Genomic DNA, 25508 nt, shown 5'->3' with positions numbered 1-25508 from the left:
GGACAATGTTGCTTTCTGTCCAACCACGGCCGTGCCTACACGACACACCTGCCGTACGGCCGACCAATCACAGGCTTGTTTAAGTTTGTCTGCGCTGTTGCCCCACCAGTCACATCGCTCCAGGCATGAATATATAAATGTATAAACACTCAAGGTTTTGGTTGCACTGTCCCATATATAACTGTCAGATCATCATAATTCAATGTATTTAAGCGTGTGTAAAACGTTTCATCCTATTTTCATTTGTTTTCTTTTTAACCTCTCAAATATGGGTAGGTTTCTTCGAACATACAAATTTTTTTGCAAAAAGCTGAGATAATTGCATTTTTGTAAAGGACTTTTGTTAGAGATCAGATTGAGAGCGATGATCAAAACATACACAGAGTTTTTACTGTTTTTGGATCAGTAGATCCAAAGTAGTTTGAGTGTTTTATAAGTCGGGTAAGGGCGCCACCTAGTGGATAGTTTCGGAAATATGAATTTCCGTAAAAATTTGTCATTGCAGGGAAGCGTTTTCTCTTAATTGACGAGATAACTCGTCAATGGCCGTGAAAGAGTTAAAGATACTTATTTTAACATACTACAATTTGGGACATACTGATTATTACTTTGAATATTATTTTGAACGGATAGTAGGCGAATTGGGAAGCAGGGTTAGAATATTGTAGAATAATGGATTTAAATAATATTATTTCCGTAAAACTTTACAATAAGGTTGTATTTGTTAACATTAGTAAATGCTTTAGCTAGCATGAACTAGCAATGAGCAATATAGTTTTTTAGCATTTACTAATCTTTGTTAATGTTAGTTAAAGGGATAGTCAAAATTACCCCATGATTTACTCCCTCAAGCCATCCTAGACGAACACAACCGGGGTTATATTAGAAAATCCTGACTGTTCCAAGATTTCTATTGGAAGTAAACGGTGCTTTTAATTTGAAACCCAAAAAACATGAGAGTGCTTTTACAGCATGATGTAGGAAAAATTGGTAAAAATCTTAAATGGTAATTAAAAAGAAAATATCCTTAAATGATATTACATTTTTTTTCTTTTTGCCTGCGCTTTCACATATCCAAAGCTTCAATATTTTTAAATATTCTCTCAAGGGAATATTTCTCATGCTTTTCATATTGTATTTAGTAGGCAGTATGCAGCATACTGTGCAGTAAAATTGTACGCTATACCACCAAACATAGACAGTGGGTTTATTTAGTCTTGTGTGGTTTTGATGCATCTGGGTTTGTTTTATGTGTTACTAAGTGGTCTGTTTTGGACGTCTAGCTGTCATGTTAGGGATGTACAACAATTTTATTCAAAGCAACTCTCATTTGTAAGTTGCTTTGCATGAATGTCTGCCAAATGAAGTGTATAATGTAATTCACTGCAGTATGAACAGTTTAGATTTTAATAATCTAATATTAGAAAATATTTGCAATCTGTAAGTTATATAGTGAGAGACCATGCAATATTAAAGGGACACTCCACTCTTTTTGAAAATAGGCTTATTTTTCAGCTCCTCTAGGGTTAAACAATTTTTTTACAGTTTTGGAATCCATTTAATCCATCCATTCGGTAACACCTTTAGCATAGCTTAGCATAATCCATTGAATCTGATTAGACCATTAGCATCATAGCTTAGCATAATCCATTGAATCTGATTAGACCATTAGCATCATAATTTAGCATAATCCATTGAATCTGATTAGACCATTAGCATCATAGCGTAGCATAATCCATTGAATCTGATTAGACCATTAGCATCATAGTTTAGCATAATCCATTGAATCTGATTAGACCATTAGCATCCTAGCTTAGCAAACTTCATTGAATCTGATTAGACCATTAGCATCATAGTTTAGCATAATCCATTGAATCTGATTAGACCATTAGCATTCTAGTTTAGCAAACTTCATTGAATCTGATTAGACCATTAGCATCATAGTTTAGCATAATCCATTGAATCTGATTAGACCATTAGCATTCTATCTTAGCAAACTTCATTGAATCTGATCAGACCATTAGCATCATAGTTTAACATAATCCATTGAATCTGATTAGACCATTAGCATCATAGTTTAGCATAATTCATTGAATCTGATTAGACCATTAGCATCATAGCTTAGCATAATCCATTGAATCTGATTAGACCATTAGCATCATAGTTTAGCATAATTCATTGAATCTGATTAGATCATTAGCATCATAGTTTAGCATACTTCATTGAATCTGATTAGACCATTAGCATCATAGCTTAGCATACTTCATTGAATCTGATTAGACCATTATCATCATAGCTTAGCATACTACATTGAATCTGATTAGATCATTAGTATCATAGCTTAGCATAAATCATTGAATCTGATTAGACCATTAGCATCATAGCTTAGCATACTTCATCGAATCTGATTAGATCATTAGTATCATATTTTAGCATAAATCATTGAATCTGATTAGACCATTAGCATCATAGTATAGCATAATCCATTGAATCTGATTAGACCATTAGCATCATAATTTAGCATAATCCATTGAATCTGATTAGACCATTAGCATCATAGTTTAGCATAATCCATTGAATCTGATTAGGCCATTAGCATCATAGTTTAGCATAATCCATTGAATCTGATTAGACCATTAGCATCATAGTTTAGCATAACCCATTGAATCTGATTAGACCATTAGCATCATAGCTTAGCATACTTCATTGAATCTGATTAGACCATTAGCATCATATCTTAGCATAATCCATTGAATTTGATTAGACCATAAGCATCCTAGTTTAGCATAATCCATTGAATCTGATTAGACCATTAGCATCATAGCTTAGCATAATCCATTGAATCTGATTAGACCATTAGAATCATAGCTAAGCATACTTCATTGAATCTGATTAGATCATTAGTATAATAGCATAAATCATTGAATCTGATTAGACCATTAGCATAATATTTTAGCATACTTCATTGAATCTGATTAGACCATTAGCATCATAGTAGCCTATAGCATAATCCATTGAATCTGATTAGACCATTAGCATCATAATTTAGCATAATCCATTGAATCTGATTAGACCATTAGCATCATAGCTTAGCATACTTCATTGAATCTGATTAGACCATTAGCATCATATTTTAGCATAATCCATTGAATTTGATTAGACCATTAGCATCCTAGTTTAGCATAATCCATTGAATCTGATTAGACCATTAGCATCATAGCTTAGCATACTTCATTAAATCTGATTAGATCATTAGCATCATAGCTTAGCATACTTCATTAAATCTTATTAGATCATTAGTATCATAGCTTAGCATAAATCATTGAATCTGATTAGACCATTAGCATCCTATTTTAGCATAATCCATTGAATCTGATTAGACCATTAGCATCATATTTTAGCATAAATCATTGAAACTGATTAGACCATTAGCATCATAGCTTAGCATAATCCATTGAATTTGATTAGACCATTAGCATCCTAGTTTAGCATAATCCATTGAATCTGATTAGACCATTAGCATCATATTTTAGCATAATCCATTGAATCTGATTAGACCATTAGCATCATAGCTTAGCATAAATCATTGAATCTGATTATACCATTAGCATCATAGTTTAGCATAATCCATTGAATCTGATTAGACCATTAGCATCATAGCTTAGCATAATTCATTGAATCTGATTAGACCATTATAGGGTGGCCATTCGTGCCAGTTCCGCCGGACACGTCCCGAACATGTTTTCGGGTTTGTTCTCCGGAAGTCGCGTTGCTCGACCGCATATACGTCATCGAGGTTCTCACATTTCAGTTAAAATGCATTAGAAAATTAAGATTTATTTATTTTAAGACATACAATCATTGTAGTTTCATTCTTACCTTGAAATGTAACGGTTGCTTTTTTAAATTAAACCCGAAATATTAAACCTTGATGACTTAGGCGTTCGACCAGCGCGGCTTCCGGTGAGCGGACCCGGGGGCATGTTCGGGACGTGTAGGGCGGAACTGGCGCGAATTGCCACCCTAGACCATTAGCATCATAGTTTAGCATAATCCATTGAATCTGATTAGACCATTAGCATCATAGTTTAGCATAATCCATTGAATCTGATTAGATCATTAGCATCATAGTTTAGCATACTTCATTGAATCTGATTAGACCATTAGCATCATAGCTTAGCATAATCTATTGAATCTGATTAGACCATTAGCATCACGCTCAAAATAATCAAAGATATTTTTCCTATTTAAAACTTGACCCTTCTGTAGTTACATTGTGTACTAAGACCGACGGAAAATGTAGTTTAGTAGGCAGATATGGCTAGGATCTATACTCTCATTCTGCCGTAATAATCAAGGACTTGGGTCATGGGTGCAGCAGGCGCAATGATATTACGCAGCGCCTGAAAATAGTCCCCAGCTATTGAAAGTTACCAAGGGGACTATTTTTGAAAAAAGTGGACTGTCCCTTTAAGGAAAACAATGTTTTCATCTCAGGATGTTTTGCATACAAACAGTTCAACTGTTGCTGGTCTGATGATGAAGTTTGTATATCCATGACAACACTGAACCTCAGGTTAATGGGTTCGAGTTCCTAGAATCAGATCAGGATGTGGCTAACATGTTAACCCTGCGCTCTCTGTATGTCTCTCGCTCTCTCTCTCTTTCCTGCTCAAATGCATTTGTATATTTTAAGTTGCAGTTTTTAGACAGAAAACAAAAGTTGCTCTGTGAAATGTTCAGGCCTGAGATTTCTCGAGCTCTTTATTGTCTCTGTGAGGGAAAGTTCAAATATTATATATAAAAAACGATCTTGAAATAGTGATGTCTGTGTTTTAGTTATAAGTTCATGTACTTTATGTAGGACAAAGTTGTACTGCGGTTTTTGCCCTGTACATGAGCGAGTAGTCATATTGTGCATTGTTTGTGTGGCTTGTGTGTTTTTATTTTTGTGTGTATTTTGGGTAAGTTATTGATTTTAAGAGCACAGTTTCGAGTTATTTGATTATAGCTTTGATTATAGTCACACTGCTATAATCGTGTGTTATTTTGATCATGAGAGAAGACACTATGTGTCTTTATAGTCTTGTGAAGCTTATATTAATATTGCTCTCTCTCTCTCTCTCTCTCTCTCTCTCTCTCTCTATCTCTCAGGCACGACAACAAGCACAGATGAGACACCAGATGGCTACTGACAGCAAGAATGAATATTCCGCGTACCTGCAAAAATTCAACCAGGAACAGAACGAACATTATTACACCATCATCCCCAATGTTTTCCAGGTGCAAACACAAACCACACATGATTTCTCTCTCTCTTTCGCTCCCTTCTTTTATCCTCACATATAAGAAATTTAGCCAAAAAGTTTTCTCAGTAAAAGCCCCTAACTTCTCAAACAGCCTTTGTGTTAAGTGCACTGTAAGTTTTTAAACCCGTTGTGTAACTCTCTGATCTTGTGTGGATTGCGAGCAGAAGATCCAGTTGATGGAGGAGAAGAGGATAGAGAGAATCGGCGAATCGTTGAAAACGTACGCGGAGGTGGACCGACAGATTCTGCCCATCATCGGGAAATGTCTGGATGGAATGACACAGTCGGCCGAATCCATCGAACCCAAGACTGTTAGTAACACCGGCACAAACGATATTTCTATATTTCCATACAGGCAAAATCCATTGTCCATGTCTGGTCATCTCGGATTTTGTTATTGAGATTAAAATTTGGTTCTTGCATGTCTCAGGACAAAGTATCATATGACAGCTAGTCATCTCGTAGCATTTTAATAAAAAATATAATATGTTTGTGTTCAACTGAACAAAGGAAGTCGTGAAAATCTTGGATATGAGGATTAGTAAATAATGAAAGAATTTTCATATTCAGGTGAACTGTTCCTTTAAATCACCAGTTTACCAGAATCTCTCCCCTCACACATTTAAACCACAGGAACACTTTCTGTTTCTGCACTTTGATATGATTCGATTATGAGCAAGCAACTGGCACCTGATCTCAGAACTGCAACTGAGCGATACATGAAGGGGAGGTTGGTGATAAAAGTTTAGTCAGGGTAGACACCATGTATAATAGGGGTGTGATGAGACACTAACTCCACAAGACGAGACCAGGACACGAGATTGGGTTTATAATGAAAAAGAGATAAATACACACACACACACACACACACACATTAATGTTTGTATTTAAGAAACATTTACATGTATATTTATTTATATTTTGATATATTTTAGATTATAAATATTAATTAAAAATATACCTAAATATTTTTTTTCTTGAATTCATACATGTATGTGTGTATTCATACATAATATATACATGTTTTATAAGTTGGGTAAGAGCGCCATCTGGTGGAAAATAGCGGTGATACGGATTGCCAGAATAGCTCGTCAATGGCGGGGAAAGAGTTAAAGTTGAGTTTTGCCACAAACTCAACTTTGTGCTAATATCACGAGACAGCATTTCATCTCCATGAGAAATCTTGTGATATTTTAACTCTTTCACCGCCATTGACGAGTTATCTCGAGAAAACATTATGATCCTGATGAGTTTTTATATTAATCTGTCATACCGTGATTATCCACTAGGTGGCCCAATTACTCAATTTATAAACAAAACTGAAGCAAAAAATGTTAAACTCTGTATATTTTGATAATCGTTCTGAATCTGATCTCTAAAAAAAATCCTTCACAAAAATGCATTTATTTCAGCTCTTTGCAAATTTTTTTTTATTTTTTTTGTTTATAGGCAAAGAAAAAATATAGATAGGATGAAACGTTTTTTTCCTGTTTTGTTTTTGTTTGTTTGTTTGAAAGCAGAGGGTCTGTTCTTTTATTTGATATATTTGTATGTTTATATATTTTTAGAAGAAAATTTTGCTGGAAGGCATTTTGTGAAACGTAAAAATCACAAAAAATGCTGGCGGGCAATTTTTCAAAAAATGGCAGGCGGGGAATGAGTTAATCTTGCGAGATATCGTCCCATCTCTAGTGTATAGTGATAGGAAATATTGGTCACACAAACAAGGCGAGTTTGGACTATTGATAGAAACAATGTTGTTCAGAATAATCTCTATTTGATATAAACCTGTATGTATTTCTGTCTTTACACTTGCAGGACTCATCTCAGGTGATAGAATCATATAAATCTGGCTTTGAGCCTCCAGGAGACGTCGAGTTTGAAGACTACGGTCAGGCGATGAAGAGAACGGTGTCTGAGACGAGCCTCACTAACTCGCGCTCGGACAGCAAAGTAGATCGCTCCAGCAAGGGCAAGACTAAAACTCTCTGGCCTTTCAAGAAAAACAAGGTAACACACATCAACATTGTATTCTGCTGCGTTCAGCTACGTTTTTTAGACATGCCAATCAAAGCAAAAGTATAAAAACTCTTATTAAAACAAAAATATCATCAATAAGAGACAGCTTACAGCTTTTTATATTTTGTGCAGTTTATTTTCATTTGTGTGTGCTGTAGATTGTTTGTGTTTTTGTAGTTAGTTGAGTTATTCTGTTAGCACAAGCTGTTATTCCTTTGCCACCATCGATTTCTTTCACTTTCCCTTTCACCTGCACGATAAACAAACGTTTCATCCTTTACACTTGAGTAATAACGTACTAATGCACGGCCCACAGAGGCCTCAACTTTGACCTTTGACATTGCAGAGAACCGTAACCCCACAATCTTATCCCTTACTTTCATCCCAAACTTCGACCGCTCATCGTTGCTGTTCCCATGGTAACAACAGTCTCCTTCCTTGTCCTCTTCTTCCGTATCGGCTTCTTGTGGCTGTTTTGACCCTTGACATTTGTGTCAATGGCTTCGCCTTTACCCCACCTAACCTCGCAGGACCGGGATATAAGCTTTAACATTATAAAATATACATTTATTGTTGTGTGTCCGTGTGTTTGTGTGTGTTGGGAATGGGAAACAGTGTAGTATCGGCAGTTTAAATGTGCTAGTAGTATGCTACATTGTTGTCGCATGAACTCATTATGTTACGTTACCAAATCGCTGTTGATGTCGCTTAAGGGTCATGACGTTGGTAGCAGAGGTTTGAACGCCTGGCGTTGTGAGATACGATATTGCACACAGTGTGCTTTGTAGACTGTATTTTTTTGTTGAATATAGTAGGTCATCCATGCATACTAAAAATAAATACAGTATACATCCTGCTGAAATAGTATGATTAGTGTGCAATGTCAAACATATTTCAAGGTCTGTGGTCTACAGGGAAAATACTTTTCATCTGAAAGCTGAAGCTTGTAGTTTGTTAAAGTGCTTATATTATTTAAATCGTACAGAAATGTGTGTAATAGGAGCTGTGTGTTGTCTAAATCATTTATTTTTTGTGGTAGAACTGCTTTTTTCTGGTTATTATTTGCTTTGCCAGTGAACTTCCGGCATTACTGTAAACATAATTGTATTAAACTCAGAGTATTTTTTTATTCATTTATTCTCTTTATCTAGATTTGGCCTAATGTGTAAAGATAGGGATTTCATTTGAATATCTGTATAGATGATTAACAAGGTTTTGTAGTCTGCTGGGAACAAAAGTGTTCGCTCTCAGATTCATTAATTTCTCCATTACGCTTTGGGGATCTTGCTAATAAGATACGTGAGAGAAAGAGAGCAAATGGTTGACCTGAAAGGAGATTTTTGTACTTTGGAGGGATGGTTCACCCAGGGATGGGGGTTCTGTCGTCATTTGCTTGCTCTCGTGTTGTTGCGGACCTGTGTGAATGTCTTTGTTTTGATGAACACAAATGTTTGTAACCAAACCGTTCGTGAGCCCCATTCACTTTCATAGTATTATTTTTCCTATTATGGAAGTGAATGGGGCTCAATAAATTAAGTTTACAAACATTACTCAAAATATCTTCATTTGTGTTTATCGGAACAAAGAGATGTGTGCAGGTTTGTGGCGGCACGGGAGCGAGTGGATGATGACAACATTTTCATTTTTGGGGGAACTATCCCTTTAAATGTGCGTGTGTGGATGTTTTGAGCATTTTTTGAAGGGGTAGTTCACCCAAAAATATTAATTTTTTTCATTATTTACTCTTTCTCATAACTATCATTTCAAAACCTGTATGACCTGTTTCATGCACCACAGATTAGGGCGGTCAACATGGCTGAAAATACATTCGAATTTTGGTCTTAAAGGGATAGTTCACCCAGAAATTAAATTTGTTATCATTTACTCATTTTAAGTTGTTGTAAACTTGTTTAAATGATTTTGTTTTGATGAACACAGAAGGATATTTTTAAGAATGTTTGTAACTAAGCAGATCAGAGGCACCATTGACTTCCATAGTAGGACGAAGTAATACTATGGATGTGCACTGCATAAAACGTCTTTCTTACTTAGTATTTTTGTCTTGTTTTCGTACAAGTATTTAATTAGGATGCATTTATTTTTTGATGAGCAAAAAAACCTAAGAAAATATTTTTTACTTAAAATTTGTTAGTTTTTTTGCTCATCAAAAAAGCATCTTAATAAATGTGCATAAAACAAGCAAAAAAAATCTGCCAATGGGATAAGAAAAAAATACTTTATTAACACTGCAAAAAAATGATTGTCTACTTAGTATTTTTGTTTTGTTTTCAGTAGAAATATCTGAAAAAGATTTAAATAAAATATACAATTTAAGTTAATTTGTGCTTAAAACAGGCAAAAATATCTGCAAATGGGGTGAGAAAAAAATCTCAGAATAAGTACCACACAAATTTTTTCTTAAAAACGTAATTCAAGAAAAATGTTCTCACCTCATTGGCAGATGGTTTGGCTTGTTTTAAGCACACATTCACTTAAATTTTGTGTTTTTTGTCTGAAAAATAGACTATTTTTAAATATTTGTACTGAAAACAAGACAGAAATACTAAGTAAGAAAGTCATTTTTTGCATTGTGCACTGCAAAAAAATGATTTTCAAGAAATAAATCTTAAAAAAAGCATCCAAAAAATCTGCCAATGGGGTAAGCAAAAAAATCTTGAACATTTTTAAGAAAAAAGTTCAAGATTTTTTTGCTTACCCCATTGGCAGATTTTTTTTGCAGGTTTTTTTTTTTTATTGGGTATTTTTGCTCATCAAGAAAAAGCATCTTAACTTAAGAATTTTTAGGTATTTTTACTGGGGGCAGGACAAAAATACTAAGAATGTTTTTTCTTGAAAATCATTTTTTGCAGTGTATAGTTCATTTTTCAAAATATCTTCATTTGTGTTTGGCTGCACAAAATAATTTATACAAGGAAGTTTGGAACAACGTGAGGTTGCGTGAATGACGACAAATGTTCGTTTTTGGGTGAACTATCCATTTAATAACACTTAAAACCTGATTGCTTCCTGAGCCAATTTTTAAAGCTCAACAGCCACAGTCCCAATTCATTTTCATTCTGTAGAAAACATTGTAAACATTCTGCTTTGTGTTGCATTGTGACGTCATACTGGTTTGATGTGAGGGGAAAATAAATACTGACAGAATTTTTTATTTTTGCGTGAACTGTTTCTTTAAATGGTTTTGCAGTGAGTTAAACCCCTGCATGTGACCCCCCTGATACAGAATAGTATACCAAACCGAATTTAACCCACTAACTCTCTCACTCACAGGTTTAATAGCTCCACAGCTGCAGCGTTTCTTTCAGTTCGCATTTACTTTTTGTTTCATTTTAATTTGATTATGTTTTGTTGTATTAATTGATTAATTGATTAATTCGTTGCTTTAGTTCTGTAACATTTTTCGGTCCTTATTTCTCTTGTTTTGTGTTCCCCCTCCTTTTTTACCTCTTTCTGGTTCAATATTGTCCCCACTTTCTTTCTTTCTCCCTCTCTCTTTGCTTCACCCTCTTTCTCTCGCTCTAAAACTCTCTCTTTAAATCTCACTCACTGGTCGCTGCTCTGTGGCACGTGTCTTACCGATAGCTTATGTCCCTGTTAACGTCCCCCATACCCCGCCAGGCCCCCCCTGACCCTCCCTCACCTTCTGCTGTGACCCCTGACCCCTGCCCCACTCCTCAGACCCCCAAACAGTCCAAGGAGCCCCTGTCCCACCGATTCAACGACCTCATGACCTCCAAGCCCAAAATGCACTGCCTCAGGAGCCTCCGGCGAGGGGTAAGTATCAGTGCATGCTCGCTTTTTGTGTTTTTCATACATGTGTGTGTGTGTGTGTGCGCCGCTCTTTACCTGTGTCATCGCCTGCCCTATCATCAGACATGAACATGTGCCAGAAAAAGGAGCTGAATGATCAATTTTTGGGTGTTTATGGAATCATTCTATAGATTTGAAACAGGCCAATGTTCAATGATGTCATAATGTCACTTAGGTTGTGCAAGCAATGATGTCATAATGTGCCTGAAGCTGCCTTGAAGTAAAAATTATAATGAATATTAAAAATATTTAAAAATGACAAATTAAACTAGTTAAGCTCAAGACGACTTTACAATAAGAAGAAAACTGTTTATAAAAACAATAATATATATATTCAAATAAAGAGTATACGTTAAAGGTGCAATGTGGGACTTCTAGATAGAAATGTGGCTTGCATCGGAAGGTTTTTATCGAGCGATCACGCTAGTCAAACAAACCAGACTTTGGGGGTCAAACGCGCTCTGGCACATTTAAGTTTGGGTAATGTGAGTGTGCCCTAAAAGTCCCACATTGCATCTTTAAAGCTGCAATCCGTAACTTTTGAGTCTATATCGATATCTCTGTTTGAAACATAAAATGGCAAGTTGATCTAATCATCTAAGGAAATAAGTCTAGTTTTTAGACCAAAATTATCAAATTTAAGTGATTTTGTGCATAAAACAAGCAAAAAAATCTGCCAATGGGGTAATTCAAGAAAAGTTCAAGAAAAATTTGCTTACCCTATTGGCAGATTTTTTTGCTTGTTTTATGCAAAAAATCACTTAAATTTTATATTTTTGGGTCGTTTTGGTCATCAAGAAAAAGCATCTTAGTGTATTGAAAAGCAGCTGACATTTCCAAAACAATAATTATTATATGCTTACCATTGTGAATCGAAGAGAGTTTTAAACAATGATTCTTTATGTAGTCATTATGTAAATTTTATTTTATTTTCGAACTAAAAGAAGGTTACGGATTGCAGTTTTAAAAAAGCTATAGAAATAACCATATTCAGACAAAACAGGAAGAATTTAAGGCTATGTTGGAATGATCAACATAGAGAAAAACCTGCAGAGAGATTTTCTTAGTTAGTATTACTATGTTTACATTACATTTACATTTATGTATTTGAGGCTTTTATCCAAAGCGACTTACAGTGCATAACAAGGAATACATTTTTATCAGTATCTACTGTACATCATTTGTGAAATATATATTTTAACAATTTCCCTGCCAGCATTTTTAAAAATTAAAAAAATCACATTTTCAGCAAAAAGCTTTTTGATAGAGGACTTTTGATAGAGATCAGATTCAGAGCGATCCTCAAAACATACACAGAGTTTCTACTTTTTGCCCTAAGGGGTTGCTTCCGGGTTTTATAAGTTGTGTAAGAGCGCCACCTGGTGGATGATAGCTGAAATACGGATTTCCGGAAAAACTTTTTCATTGGCAGGGAAGCGTTTTCTCTTAATTGACTCGTCAATGGCGGGGAAAGAGTTAAATTAAGTTTTGAATGTCTTCTGCATTTTGTATTTACCACAAAGCTCAGTGCTAGAGCATTGTGTTAGCAGCGCAAAAGGTCATGGGTTCAAACCCAGGGAGCAGACATTTTGATAAAAATATATTGCTTTATATAAAATGGTCTGCCAAATGCATAAATGTAAATGTGAGCTAATAATGCAAAATTGTAAAAAAATATATAATAATATTTATGAATGCTCATTAACATCAATGGTGTAATTGTCAGAAGTTAGGGTTGTTGGTTAATAAGTAAGTGTAAATTGTGATTTTTGGCTAGTTTACCAGCATTTTGTGTACTGTTGATAGATATAAAGCTATACTCCAGTGGTGACATGAGGTGACATCACACTATAAATTATAATGACTTCCATAGAAGACTTGAAGGCAGCAACAGGTGTCAAAAGCGATGATGTCATAACATGACTCAGATTTTGGAAGCAATGATGTCATAATGTGACTCAGTTTCTGGAAGCAATGATGTCATAATGTGACTCAGTTTCTGGAAGCAATGATGTCATAATGTGACTCAGTTTCTGGAAGCTGCTGTTATATCCTTCGGCTCCTTTTTCCCTTTACCTCATGCAGCTAATCAAGCTCTCTCTCTCTTTCTCTCTCTGTATATCTGTCTCTATCTCTTTTACCTTTTGTTGTTTGTGTTTACCATGGATTCACTCTCACCTTTTCAAAAATTTGTACACACAAACACAGAGGCGCCACTGAGGGGACATGACCCCCGGGCCCTAACAGAGACAAAACTCCTGCTGTAAACTTAAAATAAAAACGGGTGCTCAAACATAAAGGTTTCTCCACTTTTGTGTGATTACAGGCACAGATGCACATCAGAACAAATTTACACAAACATTCAGAAACAATGTTTGAGTCGCGCGCACCAGACCTTTAGATAAAAGTCAGAATAGATTCACCTTCCCCTCAGGAAGGGCGCCCACGTGTTTCCGTGTGTGCGAGCGCAGATTTAAAGTTTTGAATGACTCGTAAGATAAGAGAAACAAAACATAACAGATAAAAGAGCAGAGCTCTGTTTCTCATGTACCCGTCTAAATCTAAAAGCTGTTTGTCTCCTCAAACTGTGCTCAACACAGATATTTTTTGCCGGATGCATAGATCAATGTTGAGAAAAGAGATTTTTCATTTCTCATTCATCAGACAGGAAGTATGAGGTTGGGGTCGGTCTCTAAACATGCTGACAGTTCAGACATTAAAATTGACAATATGTGACCCTGCCTGTAAAACCTAGGAAAAGTCGCTATTTTGTGATTTATGGTTTTCTACATAAAATCATCCCATATATATAAATAAAATTGAATTGAATATAGTGTAAGCACTTATAACCTTTATATCTTTTATATTGACTAAGAAAGGTCATGGCAAAGATTAAAATCAATGAGTGAAATCAAACTTTCATGCTCCAAATGAGACTTTAACCTGGATTTCACAGACAGGACAGACACGTTTTGTGGAGAATATTTCATTTATTCACAAAATTATTTCATATTTTGGCTAAATTATAATTTTTGCCTGTAACTTTTTGGGATTAAACAGGAAATATTACAGGCCAAATGAATTGCTTGTAAAATTAATATTTGATATAACAGATTTAGATGTACAGTAGGCAATGTTTTTTTTTTAATTCTGGGAAATTTCAAGAGTAAGGTGTGTTTGTAGAGCGAGATGTATGTCATTTAAAGTGTTATAAGCATTTTACACAGTACACGGCAATTTCACCACGCAGCTACCGCTTTTCCTTTTGTAGTGCAAATGTTTTTATCTTCAGCGGTACCTGCCGGGAAGAGCTGTGCCCACAGAAGGAGGAGGATTTTTGGGCGCCTCCGCTCCACCTGTGAAACCGCTCGCGTTTTAATGCTTTACGCATGTCTCCTGTTTAAAATAAATGAGATTCACGACTGACGAAAACTGTTTGATATGCCCTTTAGACTTAATAAGTAGAAAAGAAAGTCACTTTATGTTACTTTATTGCACTTCTCATTGGAATGCTTGATTCTGATTGGCCACAGTTGGCAACGTTTGCAGGTTTTTTATTCTCACATAAGAACCAATTAAAAGTAATAACCCCAAACCCCGGTGATGCAAATCATCTTGACAGGTTTAATATTACACAAAAATATTATATAAATATGTCTCTTAATAACATGACATTATATTAAAGGAATAGTCTACTCATTTTCAATGTTAAAATATGTTATTGCCTTGACTGGGAACTGTTGAATCATCCCTCTATCTTCTGTGTGTGTGCGCGTGGGCGCTGGACCGCGCTGCGACGCTACGATAGCATTTAGCTTAGCCCCATTCATTCAATGCTGCCATTTAGAGATAAAGTTAGAAGTGACCAAGCACATCAACGTTTTTCCTATTTAAGATAAGATAAATAAAACGTAGCGCTTTTCTAAACGGATTTAAAAGAGGAACTATATTTTATGGCGTAATAGCACTTTTGGGAGTACTTGGACTCGGCGCAGTAACACCCTCCCTCTCCCATTATGAGAGTGAGAAGGGGAGCGGACTTTTCAGGCGAGTCGAAGTACTCCCAAAAGTGCTATTACGCCATAAAATATAGTTCCTCCTCTAAATCCGCCCAGAAAAGCGCCACGTCTTATTTTGTACCACCAAACTTGCTCGCACAACCACTCGTCCCAAACAGGAAAAACGTTGATGTGTTTGGTCACTTCTAACTTTATCTCTAAATGGCAGCATTGAATGAATGGGGCTAAGCTAAATGCTATCGAAGCGTCGCAGCGCACTCCAGCGCTTACGTGCACGCACACAGATGATAGAGGGATGATTCAACAGTTCTTAGTTAAGGTAATAACATATTTTAATATTGAAAATGAGTAGACTATTCCTTTAACTATTGATTAAACCAAATATTAACATTTCTCATCTTAAAAACGTTAATAAACAGCTTTTCCTCACAGAAGGTCTGCATTCGTTAAAAAAAATAGCAAATAAAATCTAATCAATATTTTATGTTTCTGACTTACTTATGAGGTAAATAATAGCAATATAATGTACAGGGGGCTGGTTGTTATCGTGAAATATCTGTGATACAAAAATTCTTGGTATTTTTTGTCTTGTTTTCAGTAAAAATATCTAAAAATTCGTAAATTAAGATGCTTTTCCTTGATGAGCAAAACAACCCAAGAAAATAAGTCTAGTTTTTAGACCAAAAATATCAAATTTAAGTGATTTTGTGCATAAAACAGGCAAAAAAATCTGCCACAGCGGTAAGCAAAATTTTCTTGAATTTTCTTGAATTTAGTGTTTAAGAAAAATTTTCACGATTTTTTTGCTTACCCCATTGGCAGATTTTTTTGCTTGTTTTATGCACAAAATCACTTACATTTGATATTTTGGGTCTAAAAACTAGACTTATTTTCTTGGGTTGTTTTGCTCATCAAGAAAAAGCATCTTAATTTAAGAATTTTTAGATATTTTTACTGAAAACAGGACAAAAATTATAAGATTTTTTTCCTAGAAAATCATTTTTTGCGGTGTACCAGCTGCACTTCAAAAACTGACTTTCTTACTTAGTATTTGTGTCTTGCTTTCAGTAAAAATATCTAAAAATTCTTAAAATAAGATGTATTTTCTTGATGAGCAAAACGACCCCAGAAAATAAGTCTAGTTTTTCGACAAAAAATTTAAACTTTAAGTAAATTAGTGCTTAGTACAAGCAAAAAAAATCTGCCTATTGCAATAAGAAAAAAATTCTTTAAATAAGTTTACTTGTATCGTAAACACTTAATTCAAGAAAAAAATTCTTATTCCATTGGCAGATTTTTTTAGAGCTTTTTTTAAGCACAAATTGGCTTCAATTTTATATTTTTGGTCTAAAAACTTGACTTATTTTCTTGGGTCGTTTTGCTCATCAAGAAAAGGCATCTTAATTAAAATTTTTTTAGATATTTTTACTGAAAACAGGACAGAAATACTAAGTAAGAAAGTCATTTTTTTGCAGTGAGGGTGGGAGCGTTTCAGAGCATTTTAGCATGACCAAACTAACATGCTAAAATATTTGACATTTTCATGCTCTTTGTTTGTGCCCCTGGCTTTTATATACTTGTTTATCATTTATGTTTTGTCTTTGATGATTTATGATGTTTTTTATTGGTAAAGAATTGTGATGCGAACTTTTTACTGTCTTTAAGAAATACAGTGTTACAGTGTTGTGATATTGTTCACTGTTTCTGTTGTTGGCTGTAGTTCTAAGAAAATATTTAGGAATCGCACACGCACGCATGCACACGCACACACACACTAGAAATTGTCATAAATTTATTTATAATTTAGTTAATAGTCATCTCTTGAGGTGTATGTGTGATGCTGAATATATGTAGTGTTGTATATGTAGTTGCGTATAAGTCATGTTTTTGTGTGTGTTTTTTGTAAAGGTTTAAGGTGTTTGTTTATGTTTGTATATGTTTGTATAGGTGTTCTTTTGTGGGGTTTGTGTGACGTTTGTCCTTTATGTGTGTGTGCGCGTGTGTTAATGTTAATTAGGGTATTTTTTGCTGCAGTCTGCCCAGTCTCTATATTATAATAAAGAGATAATGAAGAGGACTCTCGGCCGGCCTACATATGCGTTTGAGGCCAGGCAGTATGTTGTAAGTGTGTGAGACAAGGAATGAGTATATAAGTTTCTAACAGACGTAACCTCATTTAGTGCTTCTTTTGTAATATAAAATATTTATAATATTGTTAATATTATAAACATTTAAAGAAGTTAAAGTTTATGCAGATGTATTATTCTAAATTCATCTCTTGAATGAGGTTAGCGTCTGATAATACCATCTGTAATTGAACAGTTACGTCATCATCTGCTGACTCTCTCATTGGCTATTATGGCTCTTGGCCCACCTCCCTTATCCAAGCAGCTTGGCTCCGCCCCTGTGCTCCTGCAGCAAATCAGCTTATGTGGGAGGGGTTAATTCTCAAAGTGTCACAAGCGCATCATTAGTTGAATCTTTGGCCCATCGTGTGTTCGTAAAACTTGATCATATATAGAGATACATTCAGAATTTACCCCTTATGGTGGCATTGCAAACAAAAAGTCATGTCGCTGCTTTTATATCCTGGATGGTTTTCTGTGTATGTACATCACATTCACATAAACAATCGAGTCTGTTTTTATCTCTGTAAATATATGTCCTATTGGCACATTTATAAGTGTAAATACAATTTTGGTGAGTTTATGCATCTGTCGAAACATCAATATCTTGCCTTTTTAATCTTATAGTTTGAGCACCCTAAAATTGAATGAAGCCCTTCACATCTAGCAGAAAGTTGTCTTGTAAAATATAAGGAAGTTCCTCTCACAACCACATTAAAGAAATTGTTTAAAATTGCATTTTAAAATAAATTACCCTTATTTGTTTGTTCTCATGCCATATGCTGTTATTTATATATTTTTCTCAAAATGTTAAACATTGGTTTGCATTTTTTTGCATGTTTGATTCTCTGGTACATGCATTTTATTTGAAAGATAATAATAACTTTTTTGCATTTATATTTTAATGTCTTACATTTTGTATATTTATTTGAAAAAAAACACACAACCATAACTGGCCTCGGATAAGCTTTTTCAAGCACTTTTCACCCTACAGTTTAACACAAAATTGACCTTTATCGATCTGATATCACTGCACAGGTAGGATTACCCAGAATTCTCTCTGGTGTCTCGGCCGGCTCAGAAACGTGCAAATCTTTTGAGGATCCTTTCATGTTGTTTCCCCTTCTCTTATTTTCATTTCCTCTACTGTTTTTCTCTCACAAACAGTCCTTGTGTCTCATCGCTGTTGTTCTCTATTGGCTGACTATTGCTTTATACTGATGATGTCATCCACATGACTCTTTCTGTCACATTCTTCCTGTTGATTGGTTCATTGGTGAAACCAGCTGAAGTTCACTGCATCACAATGACAGATGGTCAATGGCTTTTAGACCTCAGTGGTGAAATATCACATTTAAAGAGACAGTCATGCTTTTTATTACCAACAGCCTCTTTGTCTCTTTTATATCAATTCAATATAAGCTGCACTTAGAAATGAACGTTTTAAAAATATATATATACTGTATATATGTTTTTTGTATATAGGGATGCACTGATACAAAATTTCTGATATTCATTTATCTACCGATACAGATAGATACCTATAATTTTGCTTTTTACTCCTTTTATTAAATGATTATGTCATAAAATCCTAGAAGTGCAGAGCTAATTCTGTTTTCGTTGGGACCCAATTCAAAATAATCCCACGGTTTGAAGTCTGATGTGTTTTTGTGCCCCTTTTAATTGCTAGAAGATAATCTGCCATGATCATCGGCTGTTTTTAACTCTTTCCCCGCCATTGACGAGTTGTCTCGTCAATTAAGAGAAAACATTTGCATGAAATAAAACTTGTCCCTGATAAGTTTATAGAGTAATCTGTAATACCGCTATCCACTAGATGGTGCACTTTTTCCAATTAATAAAAAAAGTTGAAGCAAAATGTTTTTTGTTAATTTTAAACATACTATGTATATTTTGATCTTCGTTCTGAATCTGATCTTTAAAAAAATTCCTTCACAAAAATGCAAATTATTTCAGCTTTTTGCTAAAAAAATATTTTTGAAGAAAAATAACAATATTTAAGAGTTTATAAGCAGAGAAAAAAATATAGGATGAAAAGTTTTTTCCCTTTTTTTTAATTGTTTGTTTGAAAGCACAGGGCCTGTTATATTTGTATGTTTATATATTTATAGAAGAAATTTTTCCTGGAAGGCATTTTGTAAAACTTTTGTGAAAATCGAAAAAAATGATGGCGGGCAACTTTTAAAAAAAGTCTGGCGGGGAATGAGTTAAACTATACTCTGATGGCTGACAGTGGTGGGAAATAATAATAAGAAAAATAATAGTAATATATTTTTTTTATATAGCGCCTATAAAAGTGACTTTCTCAAAGAGCTTTACAGTAAGGAGAGTTGACATAGATACAGAGCAAAATAATATAAACCAAACACTGTTATTATAGCAAAAAACAAGAAAAAAATCATGCAAATTACACTTATATAGATACAAAGAAAAAAATATAAAACAATAGATTCTGTTAACATGACAAAAGACAAAAGGATATAGGTAACCCTTTACAATACGGTTGTATTAGTAAACATTAGTAAATGCATTAACTAACATGAACAGATAATAAACAATATCGTTTTTTAAACATGTATTAATTCTTGTAAATGTTAGTTAATGTCCATTCAGTTGTTCATGTTAGTTATTGTACATAAATTAATGTTAACAGTTACAACGCTTAATTATATAAATGTACTAGTAAATGGCAAATGTGACGTAAGATTAATAAATGTTTTAGAAGTATTGCTCATTGTTAGTTCATGTTAATGCATTAAATTATTGATAACAAATACAACCTTATTGTTAAGTGTTACCAATATGTTTTTATTAGGGCTGTCAAAAGATTAATCGCATACAAAATACAATTTTGTTTTTGCATAATATGTGTGTGCACTGTGTGTAAATTTTTTGTATATATAAATACACACACATGCATTATGTATTTAAGAAACATTTACATGTATATATATTTATATATATTATTTATGTATGTATTTATTTAGATATATTTTATATAATATATAAATAATTTTTTTTTTTCATTTATACATGTATGTGTGTATTTATATATACATAATATTTACACACAATACACCCACAAATGTATTATTCAAACTTTTATTTTGAATGTGATTAATCGTGATTAATCTTTTGACAGCTCTAGTTTTTATATACCGATTATAGGCCGATATATCGGTGCATCTCTATGTTGTATACAAATATCAGCATTCCCAAAACATTGTTATTATAGTTCATAACCAAATTAAACTGTAATTGAAAAGAATAAAGGTGACAACCATCTCTTATTATTTATTATAACCAAACCCACCTTGTGTCTGAATCAAAGCAAATGCTGTTGAGCGTTTTAAAGATTCAACACTGCTCTGTATGTGATATCCGTCTCATGACAGACCATCTGAAAGATTGAAACCTCTATGATTTGATTTTATAGGTTAATGCAGTGAGCTTCAGCACATTCATACACACCTGCATGTGTTAATGCACAAAGCGTCCTGATATTGCCTTTCTGATCTGTCTCTTCTCTCTTGGTTCTGTTCTTCTTCCTCTCTCTCACTCTATCCGTCCATGAGAAGCTGTCTCTGAAGCTGGTAAGCATGAATTCAGTAGCATGCCCGTAGCGGCATGACCGTAGCATGTTCGTCGTCGAAGTAACACACGGCCCTTTAACATCATACTTTTGTGTTCAACCCTTATGAGTTATTTAAAGTTTTTGTTGTCATTTGACCTTTGTGTGATTTTAAGTACGTAACCATGTTATGTTTTTGTTGATGTGTGTTTTTTTGTTTTGTCTCATTGCTGTGGTGACTGTCTGATGTTCCTCTGTGTAGCTCTCACTCAATGCCCACGTGCGGAACCTTATTGAGGTGAAATCCCTCTTACGTCCTCGTCTTTATTTGTTCATCCATGACCATTTTATCCTGATTTTGAAATATGCATTTCAGACTTAATTCTGATTTCTTACCAGATATAAAGCATGGGCTGAAATGTGTTTGTGTTTTCAGATAGATGCAATAACACAGAAATCTGTAGGATGTGAGGATAACAACCTTGAAGTGTAACTTAAAAAGTTCAAATGTTTACTCTATACACTGTAAAAAGTGGAAGTTGGATTAACTTAAAAAAAAAATACTTCAACTGGTAACACCTAAAAAAGTAATAAAATTTTTTAGGTGTTACCAATTGAAGTAATTTTTGACTTCCACTTTTTATAGTGTAATTTCCCCAATTAATTTGATTGATTTTATAAAATGTAATAATAAAACATTTAATAATTCTGTCAAATATGTAACCATGGACCACAAAACTTTGCACGGGTATATTTGTAACAATAGCCAACAATGCATTGAATGAGTCAAAATTAACATTTTTTTATGCCAAAAATCATTAGGATGTAATGATCTTGTTCCATGAAGATATTTACAAATATCTAAGGACTTTCTCAATATTTAGATTTGCATATTCCAGATTTTCAGATAGACGTATCGGGCGTCATGCATATTTTTTTTTTAAGGGGGCACAGTGTGCACCCATTATACCGTAATTATAATTATTAACGTCCATTAATAGAGTACATTTAAACCTTTTAATATGTCATATTCACATGGACTACACAATTAAAAAAAAGTTAAGATGCGTTTAGAAGTTAATTTAATTGCTATTTTACACATTAATTAAAAACTGAGTGTAAAATACACTTTTACATCGACAACTTATTTAAACATTACATTGATGTGCTCATGGGTCACGTCTGTGATTGGCTTTAATAATCAAAATTTCAAAAATAAAATAAAAAGAAACCTTTGATGCAACGTAAATGTAATGCTGTAAATTTTTTCCACATTTCAATTTAATTGCATTGAAAAAAAAAATAGCAAATAAAAAAATCCCTATTAAACAAAGCAACAGATGAAAAGATGCTTCATTAATTTTGAGGTTGCGTGCAAAATCCAATTGGCCAAATATTGTCCTATCTTAACAAATCGTACATCAATAGAAAGCTTTTTTTATTTAACTTTCAGATGATGTATAAATATCAATATCAAAAAGAAAATACCCTTATGACTGGTTTTGTGGTCCAGGGTCACTTCTCAATCAAGTTTTTGGCCCCAACTAAAATGTTTAAATGCCATTTTAAGTAAATCACTCTATCAATTATATAGTTAATATATCGTTTGATCCAGATTGATTTGTGCATTTGAATCTAAATTGATTATTAGTTTGATCTTTTTTTTTCAGATATTTAGTTTTTGTTTAATAGTTAAATTATTATTTTTTTATTTTGAAAAAGGTGAGTATACGAGTGTAGCGTGTATGTTGTGCATGTGTACTGCTGTTAATATATATATATATATTTTGTTTGTGTGCAACTTCCTGAAGTGAATTTGTGATGTAATTTATTCAAATTTAAATGCATGCTCAGCAAATCAGCTTGTTTGATGTTGCATGACAGTGTTGTGCGGTCAGGTGGAGGGTTTGTCATTCGCCTCTTTAGTTCAAGTTTGAAGTTAAATGAAAGTTATTCTGTAGATGTAAAGGTCTGCAGACTCATTGCTCACTAGCACCTCCTTGTGGCAGTGGGCAACACAACACAGCAAATCCTGGCTGTCAGTAAGAATGAATGTTGTAAAAGACAGTACTTAAATGTTCAGAGGATCAATACAGTTAATGGAGACAGGAAATGGGATATGAGAGAGAGAGATAGAGGAGCACAATAAGAGTCCTAACCTAATGTCTGATAAGAAAATGAAGTAGATAATAGTTGTTGTTTAGACCTCTAGTCTGATGATGGAGATTTACATGAGTCAATTAATTTGCAATTGATGAGCTACAAAATTTCCACATTTGCTGTAAAAGCGATTGGCTTATTTCCAAAGTCAACTAGGCAACCAGATTAAAAACAGAGAAAGTGGGTTAGATGTTAAGTGTAAATGCTTTTTAGATTGAAACATACACTACCAGTACTAAAGTTTTCAAACACTTACTCTTTCTAGGTTTATTTTATGCTGTTTATGTTTATGCAATAACATCATGTAACTACTGGAATTATATGAGGACTAAAGCATTCAAAAGAAATCAATATTATGTTATTTTTTTAGAATCTTCATTGTTGTCGTCCTTTGCCGAGAATTTGTAAAAATGTCTAATTGGCATTTTATGAGGATACTTTTTGATGTCTCACCCTGAGATGCTTTATAAACATCTATTCTGAGCTCTTATTGGCTGCTTTTTCTTCATTATACGGTCCGTCATTCATTAAAATAAATAAATACATGTTTTTTTAGGAACACGTCGACTTTTTGGACTTTAGCTTATATACCATATCTCCCAGAGTTAGATGGGTCCGTGCATGCCTTTTTTATCTCTGTGCGTGCCGTAACTCTGATGTACCCACCGCTGGCCTGGCTTGGCACAAAGACTGGAAGTAAATGGGTACAGCTAGCATACTGCTCCCAATGAGTGACGGAATGACGGCAACATTTTCCTATTTATATGTTGGGATTTATATGGAGTGATTTGCTCGCAGCACCCGAGAAGCCCGGTGGTGAGGAGCAGAGAGTTTGCGCAAGTGTTGCGCTAATCACTCCGCCCAAGTAGCAGTGCTTCGCCTTCTGAGAATATAGTTCCCAGTATGTATACAGTACGGTTTAAAGATGTCTGTGTCTCACACTGTATGACCTTGTTATTTGTTCACGGTGTGACTATACAAATCACAACATATAAGGAGGAAAGTGTTGAAGTTGTTTTGTCGCTTGTTTGGAGCGGTGTGCTGGCTGGAACCATTTGCTTCCGGTCTTTGTGCTAGGCTAGGCTAGCGGGGCTGCGTCAGACAGAGTTGCGGGGCGCGCGGTGATGAAGAGGGTGTGTATGGACTTTTCTAACTCTGGGGGATATGGTGAAAAAGCTAAAGTCCCAAAAGTAGGCGTGTTCCTTTAAGAAAGAAATTAATATGTTGGCAAAAATTATATTATTGTTTACAGAAGTACGTTGTAAGCTTATACCGTCATATAAAAAAATCTAAAGATCACAAGAAACATTTAGTGAAGTGTTTTAATACTTTTGAACAGTAGTGTATGCAGTAATGAATGAAACATTAAAGGTGCATGCATTATTGAAACCCTCTATACTGTATATGAAAACAGATCCTGTTATGAGATAAATATCATGTCTGCTTACTTTACTCATTTTTTTCCCTCAATTTCTTTCTCTCTTTCTTTTTCTCAGGGTTCAACTCCTGAGGATTTTAGTCATTTGCCTCCAGAACAGAGAAGAAAGAAACTTCAGGCTAAGATAGACGACATCAATAAAGACATACAGAAAGAGATGGATCAAAGGTACATTAACATATACAAGCATACAAAAATATGGATCATATATTATAATAATGCAAAGGATACTAATAAGATAAAACAAGTATACAGGGTTCCCACAGGTCCTTGAACGTTTGAAAAAAATTCAAGGCCCTGGGAAGTTTTTGAAAATATACATACATAGATACAGGTCACTGAAAGTGCTTGAAACTATTTTATACAATAAGTTTTCTGAAAAAATTTAGTGTAGGATAATATCATAAAAAATCTCGACTTTTTAAGCACACATGCTAAAATGTTCACTTTAAATGCTTATATCTTCTGTATGTGAATGTTGATTCATACCAAAATGCTTTGTGTATGACACATGAAAACGTCTTGGGTTACGTATGTAACTGTTGTTCCCTGAGAAGGGAATGAGACGCTGCATCTCCCTTGCCATACTTCCCGCATTCCTGTAACGCCGTCTTTGGCAATATTGCAGCTAGCGATATACTTCCTGGCTCCTGCATCACCCTGTCTTTGTCATTAAGTCTCACCATTGGTTGAATTTGATATACACATTCAGACGCACTTACCTCTGGAGGCGTCCCCACAGTGTCACCGCAGTGACGCAGCGCGAGTTCCCTCGCAAGGAAACTGTAACAATGTATCTTAAAAGGTAACACGACGTAACCTTGCTTAACTTGAAATATGTCCCCACATTTAGTCCTTGATTTTGAGGGTATTGGACCTGGAAAGTCCTTGAAGGTGTGGGAACCCTGAGTATATTAATAGGATTGTTTTTTTATTTCCTTCAGGTGTTCTTATGCTTGAATGACATTATTTGAGTACAATGCAAGTAGATTTATGATAATAACCATTGCAAAA

At 34.4% G+C, this 25508-nt stretch overlaps 1 protein-coding gene across 23 annotated transcripts in view; it reads left to right on the top strand.

Annotated features, from left to right (window-relative positions):
• Positions 1-25508, top strand: part of fnbp1b (formin binding protein 1b) — an 87542-nt gene that overhangs the window by 51911 nt on the left and 10123 nt on the right. For 4 of the 23 annotated variants that reach the window (XM_055179276.2, XM_055179277.2, XM_055179275.2 and 1 more), the window contains 8 exons: positions 5155-5283; positions 5474-5620; positions 7128-7319; positions 10932-11123; positions 17213-17299; positions 20904-20918; positions 21159-21194; positions 24553-24662. In XM_055179276.2, coding sequence (XP_055035251.2) covers positions 5155-5283; positions 5474-5620; positions 7128-7319; positions 10932-11123; positions 17213-17299; positions 20904-20918; positions 21159-21194; positions 24553-24662 — 908 coding nt within the window. The remainder of the gene's footprint in view (positions 1-5154; positions 5284-5473; positions 5621-7127; positions 7320-10931; positions 11124-17212; positions 17300-20903; positions 20919-21158; positions 21195-24552; positions 24663-25508) is intronic. The other 19 variants (XM_055179280.2, XM_055179283.2, XM_055179284.2 and 16 more) reach the window with 11 other exon arrangements.

Source organism: Misgurnus anguillicaudatus, chromosome 9 (assembly GCF_027580225.2).
Source record: "Misgurnus anguillicaudatus chromosome 9, ASM2758022v2, whole genome shotgun sequence".
Lineage (NCBI taxonomy): Eukaryota > Metazoa > Chordata > Actinopteri > Cypriniformes > Cobitidae > Misgurnus > Misgurnus anguillicaudatus.
This window is presented reverse-complemented; position numbering and strand designations above follow the sequence as displayed.